Source organism: Zootoca vivipara, chromosome Z1 (assembly GCF_965207765.1).
Source record: "Zootoca vivipara chromosome Z1, rZooViv2.hap1.1, whole genome shotgun sequence".
NCBI classification, from domain to species: Eukaryota; Metazoa; Chordata; class Lepidosauria; order Squamata; family Lacertidae; genus Zootoca; species Zootoca vivipara.
The window spans coordinates 4,425,676-4,448,047 of NC_142583.1; the positions used below are offsets into that span (position 1 = coordinate 4,425,676).

Genomic DNA, 22,372 nt, shown 5'->3' on the forward strand with positions numbered 1-22,372 from the left:
GGAGGAAGAAGAAGAGGACGGGGGAAGTATGGAGGATGGGGGGAGTGAGGGAGGACTCCGGTCCCCGAGGCTCCGTTCGCAACCAGGCCCCTTTGTAGGAAGCGGACGTCCCCCTCCACACGCTTCCGTGGCTGTCAGCGCTCTCTCTGCCCTCTCAGGAAAGGTAGCCCTGAGGGCTGGGAAGGGAGGGAGAAGTTCGAGCGGATCCGGCTGCCGCCGCCTGGCGCTTCATTTGGCCGCCGCCATCTTGCCTGTCTCTCTCTTGCTCTCGTGCGCTCCAAGTGTCTCTGCGTTCCAAGTCCCAACGGCTGCCCGTGGGGCACATGCGCAGTAGTGCAAACCCAGGGACACAGGGACTGGATGCAGAGACACTTGGACTTTATTATATAGGATGAGAGAGAGAAAGGTGCTGGTACGCACCATGAAGTTGTTACAGTAAATGACACACTTTTAACATTTGAAAATAAAAAGTACTGCATACCTTTGAGTGCCACCAGAAAAAAGCACTGCATAAGACGTTCCTAGTGGGACACTGTAATTAATGGGGGAAATGTAAGGGCCAATTTCAAGTGAGCAGAGATGTTTTTGTGTGTTAATGTGGCTAACTTGCTGGCACGTATTCTGTGGTAAATAAACCAACCAACACTCATGCAACAAATAATGGGAAAGGAGCTAAGATCTGGCACTCTGAGGAGGAATTGGAAAAAAAATGAATTGTTTTGATGTGTAAAAATTCTATACAATATGCTGCAGTTTGAAGCGGTCAGGTTTTAATTTATTTCATGACAATCTGTCCTCCACCTTTGTTTTTCAGCTCCGTGTCAAACTCCATCAGAAAATAAAGGTAAGGTATCTTTTTTTGTTCCTTTTTTGAATTTAAATCTCGTGTGCAAATACTGAACAGTGCAGCTCTTCCCAGATTTTCTCACACAAAGAAAGACAAAAAGAGACAAAAGTGCCCACATTGCACTTGTTAATGCTGCTACTTCACCCCATGTAGGAACTTGGCCAAAATATCTATGAACCTCTTCATATTTAATGTGGGGGGTGCTTTGCGATATCACTATTTACCTTCCTGAATAATAATAATAATAATAATAATAATAATAATAATAATGCTCATAGAACCCTTGTTTTAAAACAGCTGTCCTGGTTGCTGGTTTGCTTCTGGGCCCAATTCCATGTGCTACCATGTTTAAAGCCCTAAACAACTTAGATGCCTCAGTCCTGTGAAGAGTTTCCAGACAAGCCACTGATGAATAAATTCAAGGAAAGTGCTATGTTTAATACTAGATTGTTTTAGGTAGAATAATAATAATAATAATAATAATAATAATAATAATAATAATATACTCTCCCCATCTGGCTGGGTTTCCTCAGCCACTCTGGGTGGCTTCCAACAAAAGAATACTTCACAAGAAACATGTGTTTACTTATCTCCTGATTTCTTACAGCAACATGCGTGGACATCAGCCTGGGATCCTGCAACGATGTGTCCTATTCAAAAACAATTTTCCCTAATTTGCTGGATCAGAAGTCCAGAGGAGTGATTGAATACAGCTCCGAATATATCTTGATGAGTGTGCTCCATAACTTGCTGCAGGGAGAATGCAATCCTGATCTAAGGATTCTAGGCTGCTCTATCATGGCCCCAAAATGTGAAGAGGGGAAAATTGTCAAGCCTTGTCGTAAAGTTTGTGAAGCTCTGAGGAAAAGCTGCCTTCCTGCCTTTGATGCAATTGACATGGCATGGCCATATTTCTTAGACTGTGACCGCTTTTTTGTCGATGAAGTGGAAGGGTGCTTTGATCCATTAGCAAAGCTGCGAGGTAAGGACCAAAACCTTCTCTGCATGTTGTATATACAGTGGTACCTCTACTTACGAATTTAATGTGTTCCGAACGCACATTCATAAGTAGAAAAAATTTGTAAGTCGAATCCCATAGGAATGCATTGGGAGAAAAAAATTCGTAAGTTGAAGCAACCCTATCTAAAAATTTGTAAGTAGAAAAAATCCTATCTAAATCGCATCCAAGATGGCGGACGGAGCTCCATTCGTAAGTAGAAACATTCGTAAGTAGAGTTATTCGTAAGTAGAGGTACCACTGTATGCTATTACGCTCAGATCCAGTCAGCATGCCTAGAAATTTGTCATGTCCTTGTAAATAAAAGGCCTAAAGGCCCTGGCCACAATCTGAAGTATTTATGTCTGTAGCCTACAGAATAATTCCTACCAATATAATTCCAACGTATTAGGGACTTTGACCAGAGGTCAACTGAGTTACTCATTTTGTTACAATTGAATATTGGTTGCTGAAATTAACTTGTTTCAACCTGAGTTGAATCAGATGATGAATTTGTCATCTGGATTGCCAATCAGCCAGTCTTTAAAGAAGGAAAAAGCAGAGAAGTCAGTCACATAATTAGGTATGTAGCTGGTAATTTATGCAAAAATAAACTAACCAGATTACTGACATAGCCTGTACAAAATCACCTTGGGTTGACATCTGTTTAGGTCCATGTAAATCAGTCCTGAATGAAATAAAGTATTTGGTGTCCAGTTGGGACAAAGGTTTTTATTGTACATCACCTTGAGGCAATTACATGGAAAGTGATCAATAAATTGATGATGTAACAAATCCTCCACACATATTGGTTAAATCTCAAAGTGATTTTAATGCCAAAAAGGCCAGATTAATATTAGTTGATGTCTTGGAGCTGCAATCATTTGATCAGGAGGGAGCAGAAAAACATGTCTCTTAGTTTATATAGTTTATAGTATCACTCTAGCTGAAGGAACCAAGATTTTATGTCTCCAGGCATCAAGATCTCTCTTGTAACCATTTTATTCTTCCTTCATACTTCACAACAGCCATGTGGGGTAGGCTAGTCTGAGAGCTGGTGATTGATCCAAGGCAGGAAGTGACAGGCCCGACTCTAGGGGTAGTCTTGGTGGCGTGGGGCGCGGGGCCAGCAGGAGGGTGCTGTGCGGCAGCCGTGCTGCGCGTTGCGCCCACCCACCAGGGCGGGGGCGCTGGAGCGATCTCCGCACCACGGCACCCGACCGGCTTGAGATGGCCCTGGGAAGTGAGCAGAAACAATGGTGAATTAAGTGGAAGTGAGTTTAAAATGTAAAACTATATATGCTCAGATTATTTTCATTTTGGTTGATCAGGCTTGAAAAATGTTTTTTTGCTTTTGTGTTTTGCTACAATTTGTGAAACTCTACAGGCTTAAATTTGTGTCCACAAAATCTTTTGCCACAACAAACTTGTTAGTCTTTGTTTTATGATATTCCAAATACCTCTGAGATGTTCACAAGCAGAGTATGATAGAGAAGAAGGTCTCCTGCACATAGTTCTCAGAGACATATTTTCCTTAGGGACCAGTCTGCCTGCAACCCAGGGAATGGGATGGCTTAACATGGGGTAAGTGTGATCCTAAAATAGAATATTAACCACCTACTGTACTTACAATTGGGTATCATGTTTGATTTACAGTACACATATCTTTTCATTTCTTTAAATTACATTTGTCCCAATTGCATTATGTCCTCTGATGTTGGGATAATCTTCTACATGGGCATAAAAATTAGTGAGCAAACACAGCTACATCAATTTTCTTGCATTGCAGGGGAAACTGAATTTGTGGAAGATGCTCCCAGTGCAGTTCCTACTTTCATCCAGTTCACCCACCACTCGTTCCCACAAATGGTGAGAGAATTGAAAAAGGTAGCATCCAGATGTTCCCACATCACTAAGTTGTACAGTATCGGCCGCAGCTTTGAAGGGAAAGACCTCTTTGTGATTGAATTTTCTACTAGTCCTGGACACCACGAATTGCGTGAGTAATGGACACCAGAGTTATATGAAATTTGTTCAGAGTATTGACGTCGCTTGAACCATGGCGAACTGGAAGGAATACTCCTGTCCCTTACACTAGGGATTGAGACCTGCATCAGTGAATAACGACTAAATTAAATGTATTAATTTTGCAGTTTGGTAATAGCAATGTGCAATTACTGTAATATTTATAGAATGAGCATGCCAAATAACCATAAATGAACAATTGACTTATTGCACATTTATAGCAGATCGCATTTCCACCCTCCAGCAGCGGTGTAGTGTGGGTTGCCAGCACCGGGGCTACACCTGCTCTGTCCGAAACAGAGCCTACCCAGGGCCGGTGCTAGGGTTTTTTCTGCCCTAGGCGAGATCACCTTCTGGCACCCCCCAGGGGGTGAGAGGGAAATAGCGAGAGAGAGAGAGAGAGAGAGAGAGAGTGTAAGGGCGGGAGGGAGGGAGGAGGGGGTGAGAGGGAAATGGCGAGAGAGAGGGAGGGAGGGAAGAGAGAGAGAAGGAAGGAAGAGGTGGGTAAGAGAGAGAGAGAGAGAGAGAAGAGAGAGAGAGAGAGAAAGAGGGGGGGAGGAAGCCTGCTCTTACAAGAGGCGGTGGCAGGATGAGTGCCCCAAAAGGAGCGCTTTCGGGGTGCTGATCCTGTAGCCACCTCTCGCAGGGGTGGCCGTGTCTTCCTTCTCCCCGGCTCACTGTGGGGCGGGGGGAGGGAAAGTGGCCCAGACAGAGCCCTCCCTTGCCGCCCGCTTGCTTTGGGGTGAGCGGCGAGGGAGGGCTCCGTCTGGGCCGCTTTGCCTCCCCCCGCCCCACAGTGAGCCAGGGAGAAGGGAGACGCGCCCGCCCGCCCCTGCAAGAGGTGGCAACAGGATCAGCGCCCCGAAAGCGCTCATCCCACTGCCGCCTCTCGAAAGAGCATGCTTCCCCCCCCCCCGCAGGCTGGCCAGCACCCCCTCCATTTTGGCGCCCTAGGCAACTGCCTAGTTCACCTAAATGGACGTGCCAGCCCTGAGCCTACCCACCCCAGGAAAGAGCTCTTTGGTGCCTCTCACCTTGGGGCATGAGAAGGCCAGCCAGGGACAGGGAGAGATCAAATGTCTCCCAGTGGTTCTTTCTTTGGCAGTTTGTGATGGACACCTTGATGAGGGCAAACACAAACCACAGTGACCACTGAGCCGTCTCACGGTCTGTTTCTTGAAAGTCACCTTGAAAGCCAGATAAAACATAACCTGGTTCATCTCTTCACAGTTAAGCCAGAGTTTAAATACATCGGCAACATGCATGGAAATGAAGTTGCGGGCAAAGAATTGCTGATCTACCTCGCCCAGTATTTGTGCTCTGAATACCTTACTGGTAATTCCAGGATCCAGACACTGATCAACAACACTCGAATTCATCTCCTTCCTTCCATGAATCCAGATGGATACGAACTTGCCGCAGAAGAGGTCATTACCTAGCAGGGGGTTGGGCAGAACTTTTGTTTTGTTTTGGGGGGAAAAATATAGTGCTAAAAAAATTAGTGCCCAAGGTGATGAATTCACAAAACAAAATGTAAAAAACCAATTTATTTCGGGGTGGGGTGGGGGCTGATGTGTAGATCCTTCTGCCTCTTGGTCAGGAGTTTGTGGTCAGGAGTTCCTTCAGCTCTGCAAGACTGTAGCACCCAAGCTACAGTTCTTCTCTTTCCCCCTCCCACCCCCCATAATCCCAGGTAGAAGGAGATCCTGCAACATTGATATGTTGTGTCTTCTCCAGTTTTCAAAGACATGTGCAGGATGATGAATCAAAGGAGACACTCCTCCCCTCTGCTTCCCCTAGCCTAGGGTGAAATTCCTTCCCTTAGGGACCAGGGCAAACTAGTGCAGGCAGGAGGCCCCCTCAACCACCCCAGTATCTGAACCGACCATTTGAGTTTTTTACTTCATTTTCATGGCAAGCATGCCCACTTCTAGCTGTGACTATTTTATTTAGATTACATGTTAGTGGCTGTTGTGGCTCCTCTGGATTTTCTCTGGTGCTTCAGTGCGCCATCTCAAAGTAGCAACAGAGTTGTACAGCATATCCTTTTGTTCACTGCTTGACCAGGGGGCTGGCTACAATGGATGGACAAATGGGAGACAAACGGCGCAGAATCTGGATCTTAACAGGAACTTCCCAGATTTGACATCTGAAGCTTACAGGCTCTCAAGGATCCGAGGGGCTCGTACTGACCACCTCCCAGTTCCACAGTCTTACTGGTGGGGTAAGGTATGGATTGCAAAAGTTTATGAAACGTATTCTATTTTATAGGCCATTAACATAGTATCTAAAAAGGTAAAGGTATGCCTGACCATTAGGTCCAGTCGCGGACGACTCTAGGGTTGTGGCGCTCATCTCGCTCTATAGGCCAAGGGAGCTGCCGTTTGTCCGCAGACAGCTTCCGGACAGTTATGTGGCCAGCATGACTAAGCCGCTTCTGGCAAACCAGAGCAGCACACGGAAACGCTGTTTACCTTCCCACCAGAGTGGTACCTATTTATCTACTTGCACTTTCACGTGCTTTCAGACTGCTAGGTGGGCAGGAGTAGGGACTGAGCAACGGGAGCTCACCCCGTCGTGGGGATTCGAACCACCAACCTTCTGACTGGCAAGCCTTAGGCTCAGTGGTTTAGACCACAGCGCCACCCGCGTCCCCTAACATAGTATCTAATTGCACCTTTAAAATATCCTTAGATCACCGGGGCTAAAATACCCTTTGGTGCATAGTCTGCCTTATTTCAGTAATGCATATCAAAATGACCTCAGTTCTTAATTTCATGAGCTACCGTGATATCCTTCTTTACACAGAGAACTTTCATTAAAATGTTCCAGCGGTGTGTAAAGGCTTCAGACTGTGTTTTCCATTTACAATATGTATCTCAATGTGGAAATATTAAATGCATCTTAATGTGATCACTTTAAAATGTTCTTCAGGTCGCCCCTGAGACGAAAGCTGTGATGAAGTGGCTCAAATCCATCCCATTTGTCCTGTCTGCCAGTCTCCATGGGGGGGACCTGGTCGTTTCCTACCCTTATGATTACTCTGTACACCCCCTGGAAGAGAAAATGTTTTCTCCCACCCCCGATGAAAAGGTAAATATTACATGACAGACCCATTTGGAATAATATGAACCTGTGTGAATTTGCAAAATGGCAAATGACCAAAGAATTTGCTCATAATTGCCTTACACGAAAAATGTGATAGTTCTACAAACAGCAATTGCTTGCATTTAAATGGCTCGCCATGCACATCCATTGCCGTTAAGAACAAGAGTATTTAAGAAGAAAATGTCTGAATCCATTGTCCCAGGAACAATGAAATAGTCCCAAGGATCAGCAGGAAACATTGAAAGAGCAGCTCTCAGTAAAATGAAAAGGCAACAGAAGGGGGCAGTAATGTCATTTTTATTGAGTCTGTCAGAAGAAGCCCTTTTACTTTCTTTGGGGCTCTTGTGCATTTTATTGCCTTAAATAGCTGAATTACAAGAGAAATAATTCACTTTTATCTCATAAAATGCTCCCCACCCCTTTTAAGGCAACCATACATGTAGTATTATATATCTGGATTCATCACACCAAGCAGGTAAGATGTCTATAAGATGGAGCCCAAGATATTTTGTGTGGATTCTCAGGGCCCAGGCATCATTTTGGGGAGGCCAGTATAGACTTGGAATATGGGTCTCTTCCCACACATATATCACAATTCTATCCTATACATTCAATCTCATGAGTCATGGAAGAAAAGTGTTTCTCCAAATTCTGAAATGACATTTCTGAAATTTCACCATGGGCAATGCTAGTGTTTGCCTACTAATCCCCAAAACACACACACACCTTTTTTCTTTACTATTATTTTGCTTTTGGGGGTTATTTTTGTAACTTTTTGGTTGGTCTCAGTAAAGGAATTATGCCACCAGTGTTTTGAATTACCCCCTCCCCCAAATGGATTCACAAGGCTGCAAACATTTTATAAAGCATGCCATTCCCTTCAAAGTTTTATTTTTATGGTCTTTTTCATTGCAAAATCATGAATTATCTCCCAAAGGTCAATTTCTTCTGGCAAATATATACTTGATAGACAAAATATATATAAAATAGCCTTAACCACTCTGGGGGTGTGGTCGAGCATGTGCAGTTTTTAATGAGTGGCCCTTTACACTATCCGCAAGGCTGGATCTTTGCCAAAACAAACAAACAAACAAAAAACATGAATCAGACACAGGTAGGTAGCCGTGTTCGTCTGACGTAGTCAAAACAAAATAAAAAGATTCCTTCCAGTAGCACCTTAGAGACCAACTAAGTTTGTCATTGGTATGAGCTTTCATGTGCATGCACACGAAAGCTCATACCAATGACAAACTTAGTTGGTCTCTAAGGTGCTACTGGAAGGAATTTTTTTTAATGAATCAGATAGTACAGCTCTGTTCTCTCCTGTTTCTTGTGAGCCTTTTGAATGTGGTGCTATTACCTGTCTTTTGAAAGCATTAGACTGGAGTCACATGATGCATGCGGCCCGTTGTCTTCATCAGTTGCCAAAGACAGTCTCGACACTGAAATCATCTTATTCATTGACTTCCCTAGTTAGTGTATTACCCGAGTCAGACTGCAAAATGGCTTGTTTTTCTGGGGAAAGGCTAGAGGATGGTTGGTGTTGTTTAGCTCCCCTTTTTTAACTTCCTTACATTTCTGACTCCTTGACTGATCTATATAGCCAGTCCCAGAAACAGTAGTACACCGTGTGAATGACACATTTACTTACATAGACTTTGGGCCTGTGATTCCTACCAGCAGCACTGTGGCTATCACTGTCCCTGGTTATTATGGGTGCTTTGTCCCTTCCAGCGGCTGCATCCCTCTCCTGCTATGCACAAGGAACACAGGGACTTGCAGTTCTTGAGAACACAAGCACAAATCTTTCTGTCTCTAAAACTACAAATGCTAGCTTTTCTGCAGAAACACATTCTCCCTGTCCTAGACAAGGGTCCAGATCCACAACTCATTGTTTGGAAAGTTAGTTCTTCTTTCCTAACACAGAATCTAAGTGATTGACTCCAGCAGTTCTCACAATATAGGTGCTGTGTTTCTCCAAAAATAAGACACCGTCTTATATTTATTTTTCCTCAAAAAAACACATGGTGGCTTATTTTCAGGGGATGTCTTTTTTTATTATTATTAAGTATGTGTTAGAGGTTGTTGTTGCGACTACTCTAGAGTAACGACGCTCCACATTCTTGTCTTTAGACAGTTTTATTTAGTGCAGTTTATTTACAGTGGAATGGGTGTGTAGAACATGTCTGCTTAGTCCGATGCAGAATCCGGGGCAGGAGCGCCGGAGCGATCTCCGCACCACGGCGCCAGAGTGCCCGACATGCTTGAGACGGCCCTGGTCATTCAGTCAGGAGGGAAATGCACACTGTCTTTCTCAGAGGCCACTTTTTCAGTTCTAGCAAGTCCTGGAATAGATGGAAGACCTGATAGCCTCATGTCACTGCCTGGAACAGTCTGGGAGGCATTCTCTGACACCCTGCAGTGTTGGATATCCAACTGAAAGGGGAGCTAGTCAGGCAGGAAGGGGTATTGAGGGGAGAGCAAAGGACACAGTGTCCCTCAGCCCTACAGGGGATAAGGGTGGGGTGGGAGATACATTGTGTGGGGGCCCCAGAAACTAACAAAGCAAAGCCCCCAACCTAAAAAGGGTGAGAGTCTCACCAAATAGCTCTGAACGTTAGAGACGTACCGGAGCTCTGAAGGCATTTGTGACCCACAAAGAAGTAAAATAGGAATCCTCAGGATCCGTTTGCCCATTGTCAGCCTTGGCTTTTGCAGCCCACAAAAACCTACCCTTGTTCCTTATCCACAGCTGCTTCACCCAGAAGCAACAACAAAGAGCCACCTGCTTCAGGTTGTTGTGCAAAGGCAAAAACTGTTGACAAGGTTTTAGTTTGGCTCCGCTCCAGGCAAAGCACCCGACACCATCTTTACAGAAGAACTGCTGCCAGTTCTGGGTTATATGTGACGTGGACCTCAAAATATAAACAAGGAGAAGCTTAATGTGTTTTAGTCAACGGTCTGCAGCCTGCTTTGTCTGTGGTTCCTGATATTAGTTAACCTAGAACTTTGAGTGAGATGTGCTGCACCAAGGGAGGCTTGCCTCCTCTTGCTGCTGCAGCCTATCTGCCCTGCATCCAGGACCCATACTTGCCAAGTTTCAGCCTGAGAAATAAGGGACCGGACCGGAAGTAGCGCCGCCGCCATTTTGGAACTGGGCGGAGCATGCTCAGAAGTGACTTTTGATGCTGCTGTGCCCAGTTCCAAAATGGCCACTGCACCAGAAGTCGCGCTGCAGCCATTTTGGAACTAGGCAGAGCAGCATCAAAAGTCGCTTCTGAGCATGCTCCGCCCAGTTCCAAAATGACCGCAGCGCCAGAATAAACCGGGGGGGGGGGAACCGTTTTTTCGGCTGGGGACAGCTGGAAAAACGGGGGTTTCCCAGGGAAGACGGGAGACTTGGCAGCTATGTCAGGACCAGAAGCTGCTCCTCAGCTGCAGCCCCTCTGCTATCTGCCCGGTCACAAGTCCTTGGGCCTTGCTGTCTCCCCCTCTTAATCTCCACGGCACATGTGCTTCTTTGTGCCTCCATAGCTTTTGCTGGTTTCTCTCCTCCAGACACTCCACCACCAGAATATTTTAGCTAGGCAAATGCACAGCCGAATGCCTTTCTCTTAAGGTTTTTCAAATGCTGTTAGCAGAATATCTGCAGTCTAGTACAACTGACATAAAACCAGGGCTGAAATAAGCCCTTTTAATATATGCCAAGAGAATAGAGGTGCCCTGGAATGGGCATTTGTGACTTAGCTTGCCAGATCCATTCAAATAAATGCTGAGCATTTAACACCTTTGGAAACATATAAGAGAGGTTTTTAACTTTGTTTTATACCATCACTGCATGTTGCCTAGAGAATATATTTTTATTAGGCGACTAATGAAAATAAGGATAAAAACCCAAAGCAATTGCTGTTAGAAATTGTGCTGCAGTTTAAAACACGTGAATTCTAAATGGTGGTTGGACACAGATGTGGAATCATTATTAATGACAATATGGTAATAAAACAAAATTTAATGACCAAGAATCCTTACTCTGCTGATCACTACGTGCAAATGTAAAAAAAAAAATGCAACAAAAACTTTACACAGAACAGACAAGGATCCAGGAGGGAGACTGACAATCAAGTTCCTTTGTTGCACCTACAAACGAATTTCATCCGAGTTCAAAACTAGACTGCTTCCTTTCTTTTTTTCATTCATTAAAAAAGAAGAAGAAGAAATGCAGTGAGCAGCAGAAAGTAACATGATAGGAAATTATACAGGATCGGAAACTGTAAAATTTTCTTGTTTTTCTTGTTTTACAGTGGTGCCTCGCTTAATGAATGCTCTGCTTAACGAAATTTTCGCTTAACGGAAGGTTTTTTCTAGCGGAGGTTGCCTCGCTAGACGAATTCGTTTTCGTCTAGCGAATTGCGGTTTCCCATAGGAATGCATTGAAATTCAATTAATGCGTTCCTATGGGCAAAAAAAAAATCCAAAACAAATTTCAATGCATTCCTATGGGATTCGCTAGACGAATTTTTTCATTATAAGACCCATGGAACGAATTAAATTCGTCTAGCGAGGCACCACTGTATCTTTTTGTAAATGGCTTTGAGGGTTTCCCCCACCAACAATCAAACTGTGCCTAAATTTAAATAAATAAATAAACAAGCCAGCCAGCCAGCCAAAATGTTATGCCAAACATTTTCAGCCCATTTAACTAGAATAGGCTGGGGATGTTCCCCATAATCTCCCAATACTGGTGGGCTGCTGTGCAGGTCACAACCTGTTTGAGCAGCTTACCTCTCCTTCCTCTTACCCAAAAAATGCAAGGAGCCTGCCCTGGAAGGATCCTACAAAAAAGTCCCATACACGCCTGTTCATTGGGGGAAATAGGAAGCCCAGAGCATCTATTTTTTTAGATGTCCCTTCTATGAAGAGGCACATAGGGAGATCCTTGATTCCATGCTGGTGAGGCTAGCTGACCTCCCGAAAAAGCAAATATACAATCTGCTCCTGTTAGGCAAAGATCAGAAGACAACCCGGACGGTCGCCAGATTCTGTGTTCAGATGTGCAGACACAGACCTTCCCCTGAGCCAAACTAGGTTGTTTGAAAGTCCCTAAACCCGGTTCCCCGAGCGACCCAGGGCCAGTTCTCTTCGGCAGCTTATCTTAAAGCTTTAAGTACCAGGTGGCGCTGTGGGTTAAACCACAGAGTCTAGGGCTTGCTGATCAGAAGCTTGGCGGTTCGAATCCCTGCAACGGGATGAGCTCCCGTTGCTCGGTCCCAGCTCCTGCCAACCTAGCAGTTCGAAAGCACATCAAAGTGCAAGTAGATAAATAGGGACCGCTCCGGCGGGAAGGTAAACGGCATTTCCGTGCGCTGCTCTGGTTCGCCAGAAGCAGCTTTGTCATGCTGGCCACATGACCCGGAAGCTGTCTGCGGACAAACGCCGGCTCCCTCGGCCTATAGAGCGAGATGAGCGCCGCAACCCCAGAGTCGGACACGCCAGGATCTGATGGTCAGGGGGCCCTTTACCTTTATGCTCACTGTATTTTTAAACATTAATTTTATCATTGTACAAAGTTTTATATGTATGTCTTGTCCTTTGGGATTGCTCCCCCAAACGTGTTTTAAAAGCTGGTCTCCGACCGTAATAAATTCATTCCTTCATTCAACCTGTTTGAAATGTCCAAATGCAAGCAGTAACACCAGGAATTTAATGGATGTATGCTTGCAACGGGAGTGGGAAATCTAATTACTGTTTGAAAAAATGTCTTACATTTAAATAATTTGGATGGATTTGTTAAAATGGGGAAACCAATACAAATTAATATATATAAAAAGAAAGCTCCAAATGCTATAGTGACTGCATGCTGGAATTCAGGCATTTGTTTCCAGGGAACCACGGTTTCCCATTATGCTGAAAGCTGTGTGCTGCAGAAGCCAGATGTTTGCATAATGGTGCCTCTGTGTGCATAGCTGCCAAGTACCCCGTTTTCTCCGGGAAAACCCCGATTTTACTTACCTTTTCCCGGCGGTCCCCCGTATCACTTTGTCTCCCGTTTTTCTCTATTATTTTCTTCTGCCAGCGGCCATTTATTTTCTTTCCGATTTGCCCTTCTATGGGCACCAAAAATGGCCGCCGCCGGCTTCAAAAGTCGCATCTACGCATGTCCGGAAGTGCATAGACGCGACTTCCGGTGCCGGCGGCGGCCATTTTTGGTGCCCATAGATGGGCGGAGCGACACCGGAAGTTGCGTCGACACACTTCCTGACATGCGTACAAGCGACTTTCGAAGCTGGCAGCGGCCATTTTTGGTGCCCATAGAAGGGCAAAGCGACACCGGAAGTTACGTCGATGCAACTTCCGGTGTCACACGGCTGCGGGTCCCGGATTCTGCAGTCCGGGACTTGGAAGGTAAGCTCTGTATGGCTGTGGCTAAATGCACTTCTCTGCGTTGGAGACACTTGGTGAGGTAACCCGCAAGTGTGAACCAGACCAGAGTTTCAACAACTGGAAGGCAAACAGCATTTGGAGTAAATATAATTCAACTCTCTCTTTTTTTTAGATGTTCAAATTGCTATCTAAAGCCTACGCAGATGCACACCCTGGCATCTCGGACAAGTCAGAAATGCGTTGTGGTGGAAATTTTGTGAAGCGAGGAGGCATCATAAATGGTGCTGAGTGGTACAGCTTTGCAGGAGGTACATCTCTTTAGCAATTGGATAACTCTGCAAGAAGTCTGAAGTTTCTAATCTTAAATTCTCAAAGGACATTTCAGTAAGGCTTTTGACAAAGTCCCCCATGATATTCTCGTGAGGAAGCTGGTCAAATGTGGGTTGAACGAGGAAACTGTTAGGTGGGTTTGTAGCTGGTTAACTGACCGAACCCAAAGAATGTTCATTAATGGTTCCTTGTAATCCTGGAAGAAAGGGATAAGTGGGGTGCCGCAGAGTTCTGTCCTGGGCCTGTTGTTCAACGTCTTTATAAATGACTTGGATGAAGGAATTGAGGGGATGCTTATCAAATTTGTAGATGACACCAAACTGGGAGGGGTAGCTAATGCCACAGAAGACAGAATCAGAATTCAAAATGACTTTGACAGATTGGAGAATTGGGTGCAAGCTAACAAAATAAATTTCAATAGGGACAAATGTAAGGGTCTGCGCTTAGGCAGGAAGAACCAGGTGCACAAATCTAAGATGGGGGACACCTGGCTTACTAGCTGTACATGTGAAATGGACCTAGGGGTCTTAGTGGACCACAAGCTTAACAGTGTGTTGCAGCAGCAAGATAAGTTAATGGGCTACTATTCTAGGCTGCATCAACAGAAGTATAGTGTCTAGATCAAGGGAAGTCAGACCACACCTGGAAATACTGTGTCCAATTCTGGGCACCACAATTTAAGAAGGATGTTGACAAGCTGGAATGGGTGCAGAGGAGGGCAACCAAGAGGATCAAGGGTCTGGAAACTAAGCCTTACAAGAAGCACTTGAAGGAACTGGAGAAGGGGAGACCAGGGCCGGCCCTACAGCCAGGCTGGGTGGCGCAGGGTGCAGGACGCCACTGCGTCAGCCCGCCCGCCCGCCGCCCGCCCCGCCGCGCAGCAGTGCCCTTGGCAGCAGCGCTGCACGCTAAGCCCACCCGCCCACCCGCCGCCCAGCAGCTCCCTCGGCAGCCGCGCTGTGCGCTAAGCCCGCCCGCCCGTCGCACTGGAAAATGGGGCAGCGGGGGGTGCTGGAGGGATCCGTCGCACCACAGCACCAGGGTGCCAGAGGTGCTTAAGACGGCCCTGGGGGAGACTGAGAGGAGATACGATAGCCATCTTCAGATATCTAAAGGGCTGTCACATGGAGGAGGGAGCATGCTTGTTTCTTCTGCTCCAGAGGGTAGGATCTGAATCAATGGTTACAAGAAAGGAGATTCCATCTACACATCAGGAATAACTTTCTGACAGTAAGAACTGTTCAGCAGTGAAACAGACTCCCACAAGAGGAGGTGGACTCTCCATCCTTGGAGGTTTTTATAGGTTGGATGGCTTTAGCAGAGATTCCTGCATTGCAGGGGGTTGGATTAGATCACCCTTGGGTCCCTTCCAATTCTCAGTTTCTATGAAATAGACTCAAGATGGACAAGCCACACATTATTTTCACATATTATAGCAATTCTTAGAATTTCATGGGTCAATGTCATCGTAGTAGGTCAATGAAGCTATTGCGAGTTGAGGAAGAGAAACTTTGGGCTAAGTGTGCTGATTTGTTATTTATTGCATTTCTATCCCACTTTCCCGTCCAAGGAGCTCAAGGTGGCTCTCCTGTTCCTCATTTAATTCCCACAACAAGAACCCTGTGAGGTAGCTTAGGCTGAGAGGAAGTGACTGGCCTAGTTACCCAGTGAGCCTCATGTGGGGATTTGAACCTAAGGCTTGATCAACACTGATTAAAAAAAAACACTAAGAAAAAAAGTTCTATCTGTAAATGCAATTTTCCATTGGCTGCTGTACATTTTTATACTGCATTTATAATGTTATAGCTCACCAGTATAGACTAGTCTCCCAAGTCCTAGTCTAATTCTCAAATTGCTACACCACATTGGCTCTAATATAAGCTTGCCCAATTTGTGACCCATCAAACCAAACATATTAAAAGGAAGAGAATTATATCTGCCAACATTTCACAGATGGAAACGGCGATGTGTTTTCATCTTACCAAGAATTACGTATTTCACACTGTTGACAAGAAACATCACCTGCTTTAGTCACGTGTTTTGCAATAGTCCGTCCTCTGCTAAATTAAGAGCCAAAAGTGTGATTCAATGGAAGCAAGGAAATGCTGTGGACACATAACTGACCCACAATCTGTTATGGATAGTTCAAAATATCTCAGCAACTGTACAGGGTGAAGAAATGATGATGATGATGATGATGATGATGATGATGATGATGATGATGATGATGATATCCTGCCTCTTTTCTACAAAGAGATCCAAGGTGGCTTATGGATAAAACAGAAATAGCTAAAAGCATAGAAAAAATGAAATTAAAACTGATTAGTATTAAAAACAGTGCTTTTTTCAAGGGGTACTGGAGGGTACACAGTACTGGCACCTCTTGTTGTTGTTAAAAAGTGTGACACTTACTGTAACAGCTTCATGGTGAGTACCGGCACCTATTTTTCTAGGACAGTGGTACCCAGCAGGTGGTCCGCGGACCCCCAGGGGTCCATGAGCTATGCCAGAGGGGTCCGCAAGATGCTATTAGAATAATATATATATTAAATATATTTCGTATGATAACAGATTTTTTGTTTTGGCCGCTTCCTGCATGAGCAGAGTCTAGCGCAAAACTAGAATTAGATAGAGGCAGTAGTTCTGCTGTATGCCGTTAGGTGGCGCTTTACAAACACTACTGTTTTGCAAAGAGGCAGTGCGTGCATTCTACTAACGCTCACCTCCCCAAGATGCTTTGCGCGCGTCGGCTTCATTTGTGCGCTTCTGCGCAGGTACCCTGTCTTCTCCATTCCCCTCCCTCCTCCCTGGCGCGCACTGCCTCTTTGCAAAACAGTAGTGTTTGTAAACAAAGCGTTGTTTTTCGCGGAAGCTACAGTTCGCGTAGTTAAAAATGGACCGTTGGTTAAAAAGTGGTTCGTTAAAACGACAAAGGCCTACAGATGAAGAGGAAGATAATGCATTTGATGTTCAAGCAAGTAAGTCAGTGACTCTCGAACTGATTATAAAATATAAAAAGACTCTTAATTTGGCTCTCACTTTTTAATTTTAGGATTAGGAATTAATGGGGGTCCTTGTCACAATAGTGGCTCGATGAGGGGTCCTCGAGAAAATTTTGTTGGGAACCCCTGTTCTAGGAAAAAAGCACTGATTAAACACACAGACATATAAAGACACACATATAAAAGATATATTAAAGCATACAGATAATAACAACAAGAACATCACAACACCAGCCCTTTCCTTAAATACAGTCAGGCAGAAATGGCAGGCTGTGCTATATTTTTCATGCACAGATATTTACCTACGTGTGCTCTAGAGGCAAAAGTGCATCCATGCACCTCCTAAGAGCTCTAATCTTGATGAGGGAGCTGAACATTGAAGACTGACTACTCCAGCAATTCACTCTAACAAAAATGTAGCGTGGCATCCCTAAGGGGAGAACATAGGGGAAATGCTTTGCCAGGGAGAGGAGCCAGACAATAGGCTCTTTCTCTGGCTGATACTGTGGGTGAATGGGAAGGTTTCTGAGGAATCGTTGTTCTTCAAGCATCTGTTTCTAGAACGGCTAATGAGACAGGCGAAAAGTGCAAGTGAACCAGACTATTTCAAGCTACACTGGACCCACCTCCCATGTTGATACATTCAGTGATATGACTATCTGAATAATAATAATAATAATAATAATAATAATAATAATAATAATAATAATAATAATTTATTATTTATACCCCGCCCATCTGACCGGGTCTCCCCAGCCACTCTGGGCGGCTTCCAACAGAAAAATAAAACACAGTAATCTATTAAACATTAAAAGCCTCCCTAAACAGGGCTGCCTTCAGATGTCTTCTAAAAGTCTGGTACAGTAGTTGTTTTCCTCTTTGACATCTGTTGGGAGGGCGTTCCACAGGGCAGGCGCCACTACCGAGAAGGCCCTCTGCCTAGTTCCCTGCAACTTGGCTTCTCGCAATGAGGGAACCGCCAGAAGGCCCTTGGTTTTTTTTTTTTTTAGATAGATATTTATTGATTTTCACAATAAAAAAGTGATTTACAAAGGTTTAGAAGGGATGGGGGAAATACAAAAAAGCAAAAATACAAAAGTCAGGAAAAAACAGAAAAAACCAGAAAATAAAAAAGAAAAAATAGAAAACTATATAACTTATCTTTATCACAGTGTATATTGGGACCTCCTCGGGTTCCCGTCCCTGTGTTTCTCAAACACACTTCCAATTTAGCAAATTCTACCTCTAAATATTCACTTTTAATACTAAATTCTTATTTTCTATTCTAAAATAACCTCTTTTACCTAATCCACAGATTTATTTACCACTTAATTTCTATACTTAAAATATTACTTTAGCGTATTTTTTTAAATACAATTTAAAATCTTTCCACTCTTCTTCAATTGCTTGTTCTCCCTGGTTACGGATTCGTCCGGTCATCTCTGCCAATTCCATAAATTCCATCATCTTCATCTGCCATTCATCAATCGTTGGTAACGTTTGCTGCTTCCAGTATTTAGCGATCAACAGTCTCGCAGCTGCAGTGGCATACATGAAAAAGGATACCTTTCTCTTGGGAATCTCCTTCCCTACAATGCCCACTAGGAATGCCTCTGGTCTCTTCACCAATGTGCCTTTTAGCACTTTCTTAAGTTCATTATAAATCTTATTCCAGAAGTCATTCACCAGTGGACATGTCCACCACATGTGGTAAAATGAACCTATTTCTTTCTTACATTTCCAACATTTATTGTCATTGTTGTGGTAAATCTTTGCTAGCTTTTCTGGTGTAAGGTACCATCTGTACATCATTTTCATTATATTCTCCTTTAATAAACTACACGCAGTAAATCTAATATTTTCCTTCCACAACTTTTCCCAATCCTCTATCATAATATTATGTCCCACATCCTTTGCCCACAAAATCATAGCATTTTTAGTTTGTTCATCTTTTGTATGCCATTCTAGCAGCAATTTATACATTCTCGAAAGTATTTTCGTCTTAGGTTCTAACAATTCTGTTTCCACCTTTGACCTCTCAATTTGAAAGCCAATTACTCTATCCATTTTAAACGCTTCATTTATCTGATGGTATTGGAGCCAATCATCCAATTTACCTTTCAACTCCTCATATGTTTTTAATTTAAATTGGTCTCCATCTTGAATCAACAAATCTCTATATTTCAACCAACCGGTCTCCATATTTAATCTTTTGCGAACCTTGGCCTCCAAAGGCGAGAGCCAATTTGGCGTTTTTCTTTCTAATAAATCTTTATATCTGGACCAAACCTTGAACAGTGAATTTCTAACAATGTGCCTTTTAAGACTTCCATGAGCCTTAACCTTATCGTACCACACATATGCATGCCAACCATGAACATTATCATAACCTTCTAAGTCCAAAATATCAGCGTTTTCCAATGTAAACCACTCTTTCAACCAGCAAAAGGCAGCTGCTTCATAGTAAATTTTAAAATCAGGTAGAGAGAAGCCTCCTCTTTGTTTATCATCAGTCAATATCTTATATTTGATTCTTGGCTTCTTCCCTTGCCATATAAACAACTCAGCTTTTCAATTATTGGTAATGATTGAAATAAAAACAACATCTTTGGCAATACATTCATCTTAATCGTTGCTATACGGCCCAATAAAGACAATTTCAGGTTGGTCCACGTTTCTAAATCCTTCTTAACTTCATTCCATAATTTCACATAATTATCTTTAAACAAATTTAAATTTTTTGCAGTCATATACACTCCAAGGTATTTCACTTTTTAAACAAAAGATAAACCAGTTGTTTCTTGCAATTTCTCTCTCTCTTCCTTATTCAAATTTTTATCTAGTACTTTAGTTTTGGATTTATTCAATTTGAAACCTGCTACCCTTCCAAACTCTTGAATAACTTCCAGAGCCCTCTGTACACTGGACTCTGGCTCTTGTAAAGTTAACACCAAATCATCCGCAAAGGCTTTAAGTTTATATTGTCTCTTCCCTACAGTTACACCTTTTATTTCATCATCTTTTCTAATCCTGTCAAGCAGGACTTCCAGGACCGATATAAAAAGCAAAGGAGAGAGAGGGCACCCTTGTCTTGTACCTTTCTCAATTCTAATCTCATCTGACACCATATTATTCACGATTATCTTAGCTTTTTGCTCTGAATAGATTGCTTTTACTCCATTCAGAAAACCATTGCCCATTCCCATTTTTTCTAAATTTCTTTTTAGAAATAGCCAAGAAATATTGTCAAACGCCCTTTCCGCATCTATAAACATAAGAATGGCTTTTTTGTTTATCTTCTGCTCCAGCATTTCCAAAATGTCAACTATATTCCTAATATTATCTTTCAAATGCCTCCCCGGAAGGAAGCCAGCTTGATCTTGATGTATAAAGTCTTTCAAAACCTTTTTCAATCTGGAGGCTAAAATGTTAGCAAATATTTTATAATCCACATTAAGTAGGGATATTGGGCGATAATTCTTAACTTGCGTTCTATCCGTGTCCGGTTTTGGTATCAGAGTAATGTAAGCCTCTTTCCAAGATTCAGGGGCCTCTCCTCCATTCAAAATTTCATTGCATAAATCCTTCAAAGGTTGAACTAACCAATCTTTCATTGTCTTATAATATGCATCTGTCAAACCATCCGGTCCTGGGGTCTTGCCCGACTGCATTTGTTGTATAGCATATTCCACTTCTTGCGTTGATATCTGTTGAGACAGTAGGGATTTGTTCTCTTCTGGGATTTTATGCAGCCCAAATTTGTCCAAGAATTGCTCCACTTCCTCTTTATTTTGATTTTCCTGTTTATACAATTGTTTAAAATACTTCTGAAAAGCTTTTTGTATCTCTGTCGGGTGCTCCAGATGCTTTCCATCTTGCACTAAACTTACAATAGTGTTCAATTTCTGCCTCTTCTTCAATTGCCATGCCAGTAACTTTCCACATTTATTTGCTGACTCAAAGGCTTTCTGTTTCATCCATTTAATTTTAGATTCAATTTCTTGATTCATCAATTTAGAAAATTGAACTTGCAATGCCTTAATTTCTTTCTGCACCTGTTGATTTTTAGGATTTTCCCTCAGTTTCTTTTCTTTTTCTTTCATTTGATTTAGAATCTTTTCTTTATTTGCATTGGCTTCTTTTTTCTTTATAGCATTTTGTTGAATTAGAAATCCTCTCATCACAGCTTTGCTGGCATCCCATACAATTTTTTTCTCCGTTGTAGACCTTAAATTTATCTCAAAATAATCTTTCAATACTTTTTGGGCTTTCTCCACTACTTTCTCATTTCTTGTTAACGCGTCGTTCATTCTCCATCTGAAAGTTCCCTGGAGAGATACCCTTAGATCTAATAGTACAGCATTATGGTCGGAGCAAGTTCTTGGGCAGATCTCAACATTGTTTATTTTTGGTCCTAACTCTCTTGTAATCCATATGTAATCGAGACGACTCCACGATTGTTGAGAATTTGAGAAAAAAGTCTGGTCTTTTTCCAATGGATTTTTCAATCTCCAAGTATCAATCAGATCAAAATTTTCAATCAAATCAAAGAAAGACTTTGGTAGTCTTCCTTCTTTGGTGCAAGACTGTCTTTGTGATCTGTCCATTAATGTAGAGACCACTCCATTCATGTCTCCCATTAAGCATAATTTGTAATCCAAATAGTCCAAGAGTTTGTTATGCAATTTCTTAAAAAACTCCGATTTTCCATCATTTGGTGCATAAACTCCCAGAATCAACAATTTTTCGCCTTGCGATGAGATTTCCACTGCTACGTATCTCCCTTCTTCATCTTTAAATATTAACTTTGGCTTTAATTTTTCTTTCACGTAAATCACCACACCTCTCTTTTTGACATCATCCGAAGAAATAAATTCTTCTCCAAATTTATTATTCTTTAAAAGTCTTTGATGTGCTCTTGTAATATGAGTTTCCTGAAGGCATATTATGTCCAATCTTTGTTTTGCTAAGGTATGGTAAACTTCATTCCTTTTCCGTTTTAAATTCAAGCCATTCGAATTCCACGACAAAATCCTCAGTGACATCTCTAAATTGCTGCCGCAGCTCCTGCTCCCAAGAAGGAATCTGAATCCAACTCAATCGGGTGTCCTGGTTGGCCCGGGGTGGAGGTTGCTAACCCAACTCTTGACAACTCTCTCTCGTGTTGCTGAAGAAATTCTCTCTTCTGCTGTTCTGATCTGATCTTTATCTTTTTCTGTTGAAATTGAAAATTCAAGCCCTCCGGCAATTCCCACTTATAATTGATCCCTTGTCTCTTCAAGATGGCTACCAAATCCGAATATTGGGATCTCAGGTCCAAAAAAAATTTTGGAAGGTCTTTAAAAATTATTATTGGCGCTCCTTGCACCTTTAAGGTCTTCTCGTAGTGTAGGCCCAGAATTCTATCTCTTTGTTCTCTTGTTTGAAATGACACCAAGCAATCACTAATCAGTTTCTTGTCTCCTTTTGATTTTGCTCCAAACCTAAATGCTTTTATCATTTGTCCTTCTAGCTCTTCCTTTGATAGGTTCCAGGCCTTCACAAATTCTTCAATTATTGCCTCTTTCAGATCACTCTTCTCAATATTTGGGAACGCTCTTATCCTGAGATTCCCTTCTTTTTGACGTAGTTGTACAAAAGCTAAGTCCACTTTGGTCTTGTAGGCTTGCTTCTCCAAGTCAG

General features: G+C 43.0%; 1 protein-coding gene across 1 annotated transcript in view; it reads left to right on the forward strand.

Annotated features, from left to right (window-relative positions):
- CPZ (carboxypeptidase Z) overlaps positions 1-22,372 on the forward strand; it is a 42,063-nt gene that overhangs the window by 11,136 nt on the left and 8,555 nt on the right. The window contains exons 2-8 of the mRNA XM_088657660.1: positions 815-844; positions 1,455-1,829; positions 3,634-3,843; positions 5,100-5,296; positions 5,937-6,098; positions 6,804-6,962; positions 13,531-13,666. Coding sequence (XP_088513786.1) covers positions 815-844; positions 1,455-1,829; positions 3,634-3,843; positions 5,100-5,296; positions 5,937-6,098; positions 6,804-6,962; positions 13,531-13,666 — 1,269 coding nt within the window. The remainder of the gene's footprint in view (positions 1-814; positions 845-1,454; positions 1,830-3,633; positions 3,844-5,099; positions 5,297-5,936; positions 6,099-6,803; positions 6,963-13,530; positions 13,667-22,372) is intronic.